General features: G+C 37.1%; 1 protein-coding gene across 1 annotated transcript; it reads right to left on the bottom strand.

Annotated features, from left to right (window-relative positions):
• Positions 1–1,115: 1,115 nt before the first annotated feature.
• Positions 1,116–1,587, bottom strand: LOC106311007 (small acidic protein 1). The gene has a single exon (XM_013748237.1). The coding sequence runs from the start codon at positions 1,529–1,531 to the stop codon at positions 1,343–1,345; it is 189 nt and encodes a 62-aa protein (XP_013603691.1). The 5' UTR covers positions 1,532–1,587; the 3' UTR covers positions 1,116–1,342.
• Positions 1,588–2,442: the final 855 nt, after the last annotated feature.

The raw sequence follows: 2,442 nt of genomic DNA, 5'->3' as shown, positions 1-2,442 counted from the left end.
GTCCGTATTAACAACTCAACATATAAACTTCTATTACAATAAAGTGAATTTGGTCTCTTTTTAAAGAGTCAACTCAGCAAAGACTGGTCCAAAAGTTGGCATGTGTACACTTTTCTTGAAGAACCTTTGTAAAACAATATTTGTTTTAGATGAAGAAAGCTAAGATGTTGGATTATTCTTAATATCATCTCTATACGGCTGCGATGAGGCATTCATGGATTAGCGTTGGCGCAGACTGTAAAAAGAACGCACCATGATGATTCGCTAAACTTGGCGGCCACTCTAATGAATTGTGGAACGCCGACACCGCTGGTTCTTCCCCCTCGTCATCTCTTGGACGCTACCCATTTCTTTGTTCATTGGTGAATCTGACGGCTTAGATTGGACGAACATCTTCGTTTCCAAATGCCATGTGGGGTCACAGATTTGTGTCAGTACTAACCTATCTTAGTACACTTTCTATGCACCAAGAAGATGCACAAATTTTTAAGACCAGGTACATAAAAATTTCATCAATGTTTTACTCTAAAATAAAATAGCTCTATTATAGAGTTGGATTTTTTCAAATGATTCACTCTATAATAAACTTACTCTATACTAGAATGAAATATAGAATAATATTATTTTTTAACTTTATATAATGGAGTTATTCTAAAATTTAATATGAAATATAAAAAAAAAATTTGTGTACCATTGGAGATGACCTGACAATCTTTACCTGTTACAATAATATGACATTTTTTAGCTGGAGGAGTATGTTATATTATTTAAGCAAACAATGTTTAATCAAAAGAGGATGCAGAAAACTTCTAGTTAAGCCATCATCAAAGTTTTATGGCTATGCTTGGTTATCTCCACTTTTCATTTTAGATCAACATCAATCACAAACTATGACAGAGAGCGAGATGAAAACACATGTTTGATAGAAGTGAAATCACAAACAAACAACGTCGAATAAAGCATCATACGAAGCAAAACAAGATGCAGGGAAGTTTCTACCATACGCAATAAACGAAGTTTATGTCTATGCACATCTCAGATACAACGAGAAACACCTTAAGAGATTAGGTTGAAGCTAAATTAGCAAGAAAACAAAAACAGATTCCAACTCCAGAAAGAAACAAAGGCAAAACAATTAAGGTACCCAAATGTTAAATCTGTTCCAAGAGGATAGTAAGCAAAACCCACAAGACATGTAGAGATCATACTTAATGTTCAGATAGGAACTTCGATTCGCAAACACAGAATCCCTAATCAACGGGGGAATATAGATTCTTCCAGAAATTACATAAAAACTCAACCAAACAAGGGGAAATCTGAAACCATAGAGAGCTAAAGAAGATCAGTTGATATCGGTGTCGTCGAAATCGTCGTCGAACTTGTTGAAGAAATCGGCGTCGGCGAGCTTGTTCTCAGAGATAAGTCCTCCTTCGCTGAGCATCTCCATGGCTTCGATGTCATCTACGTCCATGGCCATCGAAGAACCTGCATCATCCATCTCCGCCAACATATCCAGTTGCATCGGCCTCATTTATCTTTCTCGTCTCTTCTACCCTCTCTCCTATAAGCGATTTTGGTCTAACAGAGAGACGGACGAAGATTATATATATTTTAGTAATTTTGTTTAGGCCCAATGATTTGGCCCATCACTCGAATGCCTTCTTCACAATTCGAAGGTGGATTCGTTAACAAAGACCCCTTTTTCGTCGGATTTTTATAAGTTCCAATTAATATTAATAACACTAATTATAAGTTCAAAGAATATGTGAATAATAGCCATTCAAAAAAGTTTTTAACTAATATTTAATTATTTAGATTGTTATTCGTTATCCTAGATTTTCTCAATTCAAATAAGTTAACAATTTTTATATATCAAAACAAATGTTAGAAATATGAGAGAAGTGTTGCTGTGTAAGTTGTGTCATTCTCATTAGCTCTCACTACCAATATATAGTGGAGGGTCACTAGGGTTTACAGCAAGGAGAGAATCTACACATTTAATACATATTGACCACAAAGATACAGACTTGGTCAAAGCTCATAAATGCTCCGGTTGAATGAGTCTTCATCTTGACTAGTCTTGGACGGATGTAGACGGACCGGAGACGGATGTAGACGGACCGAAGACGGATGTAGACGGACCAGAGACGGATGTAGACGGACCGGAGACGGATGTAGACGGACCGGATAGTCTGGTCGGATGTAAACCTCCTTGATGGTTAATGGCAATCCACATATCCATATCATGGATTTATAACACTCCCCCTTGGATGTCATAACCATATCGGGCTTGTAATGTGCTAACGTTGCCTCATTAAAACCTCTCCCGTAAAACCCAAAAACCAATGTGGTAAAAAGGAAAACCAAGGAAAGGAAAAAGAGTACAACACACATTACTCCCCCTGATTTGGACATCACTGAAGGTCCTTGAGTCTTCGCATG

Source organism: Brassica oleracea, chromosome C8 (assembly GCF_000695525.1).
Source record: "Brassica oleracea var. oleracea cultivar TO1000 chromosome C8, BOL, whole genome shotgun sequence".
In the NCBI taxonomy this organism is placed as follows: domain Eukaryota; kingdom Viridiplantae; phylum Streptophyta; class Magnoliopsida; order Brassicales; family Brassicaceae; genus Brassica; species Brassica oleracea.
The sequence above is the reverse complement of the archived record's forward strand: the minus strand, read 5'-3'. Positions and strand labels throughout refer to the sequence as shown.

Bases quoted from the DNA above. Each gene is read 5' to 3' on its own strand.
- LOC106311007 (XM_013748237.1), bottom strand. From the start codon at position 1,531: ATGAGGCCGATGCAACTGGATATGTTGGCGGAGATGGATGATGCAGGT.